Genomic DNA, 3,055 nt, shown 5'->3' with positions numbered 1-3,055 from the left:
GCATTTTTTTAAAATACAGTAGAAGAAACTTAGCTTTCTTCAGGTTTAGAAAAACATTATCTGACTACAGGTAATTGAAGAATGATATTCTGAAAGAGTTTAGCAAGAAAGAAATCCAGATAAGACAAAGGGAATAATTCACAATTGTCCTTTTTAAAATTCTAATTAGGTAAGGAATTACTTGAGTGCTTATTAAAGGATATCCTTCTGTAAATAATTCTGCAACACAGAAGTCTTCCTATGACCATGATAGATAAGACAAAACTTATTCTAAAACTATAAGGACAAAATTATTTCACAACTGCTTATCAAAAACTATTTCTATAATAATTATTTAATCCAGTGACAGTGCTATCTGTCCCATTTCTTTGGGAATACAACATATTAATTATTATATATACGACATATTGTTGTATTTCTAAGGCAACATTTTTAAGACTTGCAGTCCCAGGATGAGAAATTGGGGGAGAAGAAAGGAATTGTATGAGACCAACATGAAATGAAGAGTGTCATAGCAAGAAATGATAGAGTTATAAAAAGGAAAAATCTCAAGAAAATAATTTTCCACAGAGGATCACAGGAAATTTTTAAAGTCATTCCTATGTAATTTTACCATGCAAGTAGTTCTATTACTATTGCTGCTGCTGCTTATTCTCTTTGTATTTTGTATCATACAGTATAGCTTTTTCTTTCACTTACAAAGCAAATTCACATCCAATTGTCATGAAAGTATGATAGAATTTATATGCATGTATTTTGAGTCCCATTATAGTTATCTTTCAGAAATTCTGAAGGAATTACATGATTTGTATGAGAGAAGAGCAGGAACAATGCAACTCAAATGGTAGAAAGAGTGGAGAAATTTTTAAATGTGTATATGCTGGTCATAATCCTGAGCAATTGGAAATTCTTATATAGCCCCAAATTTTAGGAATATTCATACTTTAAATTATTTCTGGTAATTTTTATCAGAGATTAAAATTCTGCCCAAATTTTCCAGATAATTTTAAAGTAGTATCATCAGAGCAAGCAAATTTTTAAGTCCTGATTGTTTATATGTTATCTTGCCTGAATGCTTTATTTTCTACCTCTATATTTTAAATTTCTAAAAGGACCTAAAATAAATCTTGGAAGGGGTAAAAGAGTGATGATACGCCATCATCATGCAGATTTTATGAAGGACTAAAGTAAGTCCCCATGATGCCTCTAACCAGGCTCAGTGTGATGAAGATGAACACGTCAGCTCTGCCTCAGCTGCAGATTTATCTTCCTTCTTCCTGCTGTCCTTTTTTCAACCTGGAAGTTCTGCCTTTTCTCAATTTGTTTGATCCCATACTCTGTCATCACCACTAAATATCCATGATATGTGGAGTTGATGGTAGTAATACTATTCCAACTTTTTAGAAGGGAAGATATCAAAATCCAAAAGAAGGGAGGAATTAACCTATTAAATAAGCAACATTTGCCAACTACATTGATGGTGTATTATTTGCTCTTGTCTCAGCAATCCTTCATTATTACAATTGAAATGACAATGTTGACTCAACATTTTACCATAATCAGAATACAGATGCATTTTTGTCATTGAAGTAAGTATACAAATTAGAGGGAAAAAATGAGAGTTTTCTTTCGACATCTCTGGGTTCCAATTCTCAGTGGCTTCCTCTTACCATTGATACCCATTCCAAACAGCGGATATGTAGAGGTCTCAGCTGGAATTTCACCTATCAATGCTAATATGTGGATCAATAATCAGAGCTCCCCAGATGATTTCATCTTATTGGGATTTTCAGACCGACCCTGGCTAGAGACACCACTCTTCATAATCTTTCTGGTGGCCTACATCTTTGCTCTATTTGGAAATATCTCCATTATCCTAGTTTCCCGCCTAGATCCCCAGCTCAACAGTCCCATGTACTTTTTTGTCTCAAATCTGTCACTTCTGGATCTCTGCTATACCACCAGCACGGTCCCACAGATGCTAGTCAACCTTTGGGGACCAGAGAAGAACATTAGCTATGGGGGGTGTATTGCCCAACTCTATATTTTTTTGGCCTTGGGTTCCACCGAATGCATTCTTCTGGCCATCATGGCCTTCGACCGTTATGCTGCCATTTGCAAGCCCCTTCACTATCCAATCATCATGAATCAGAGACGATGTACCCATATGTCTGCTGGGACCTGGATCAGTGGTTTTGCTAACTCCCTTGTACAATCCACACTCACAGTGGTGGCCCCAAGATGTGGACAGAGGGTGGTGGACCATTTCTTCTGTGAAGTTCCTGCCCTTCTGAAACTAGCCTGTACTGATACTAGTGTGAATGAAGCTGAACTCAATGTTCTAGGGGCTTTGCTACTCCTGGTACCACTCACCCTCATCCTGGGCACTTATGTGTTCATTGCTCAGGCAGTGATGAAAATCCGCTCTGCTGAAAGTCGTTGGAAGGCCTTTAATACCTGTGCTTCACATTTGCTTGTGGTATCCATGTTCTATTTTACAGCCATCAGCATGTATGTCCAGCCTCCCTCTAGTTACTCTCGGGACAGGGGTAAGATCATGGCTCTCTTCTATGGTATTGTCACACCCACCCTCAACCCTTTTATCTATACATTGAGGAACAAGGATGTGAAAGCTGCCCTAAGAAGAGCATTGACTAAGGAGTTTTGGGTCAAGAAAAGATGATCTCTGGAAAAAAAAATACCTAAGAAGTAAGAATGGATGTATTTGCTTTTCAAAGAACATGTTGGACATCACATTGATGAGGGAACCATGTATCAAGTGGCACAAAATTCATAAGAGGAACAGGACCAAGAAAAGAATGATCAACTTTTGGTTAAATCAACATAGACATTTACCTTCTTTGGACAATATGCAGATACCTCCCCCACCCCAATCTGTGGAGAATATATTCCAGGAACCCTGGGGATGCTTGAAATTGTAGATAATACTGAAACCTGTGATTTAAATGGGCTCACATACTGTGAACATAATGTTTGCAATTTTGAGGTATCATGGCAAAACTTTTCATAATTTCATGAATAGAAGATTCATTCT

The 3,055-nt window shown here is 37.1% G+C and overlaps 1 protein-coding gene across 1 annotated transcript; it reads left to right on the top strand.

The window, feature by feature from the left end:
• Positions 1-1,738: 1,738 nt before the first annotated feature.
• Positions 1,739-2,683, top strand: LOC114082690 (olfactory receptor 2B2-like). The gene has a single exon (XM_027923798.2). The coding sequence runs from the start codon at positions 1,739-1,741 to the stop codon at positions 2,681-2,683; it is 945 nt and encodes a 314-aa protein (XP_027779599.2).
• Positions 2,684-3,055: the final 372 nt, after the last annotated feature.

This window comes from Marmota flaviventris, chromosome 6 (genome assembly GCF_047511675.1).
Source record: "Marmota flaviventris isolate mMarFla1 chromosome 6, mMarFla1.hap1, whole genome shotgun sequence".
Taxonomy (NCBI): Eukaryota; Metazoa; Chordata; class Mammalia; order Rodentia; family Sciuridae; genus Marmota; species Marmota flaviventris.
The sequence above is the reverse complement of the archived record's forward strand: the minus strand, read 5'-3'. Positions and strand labels throughout refer to the sequence as shown.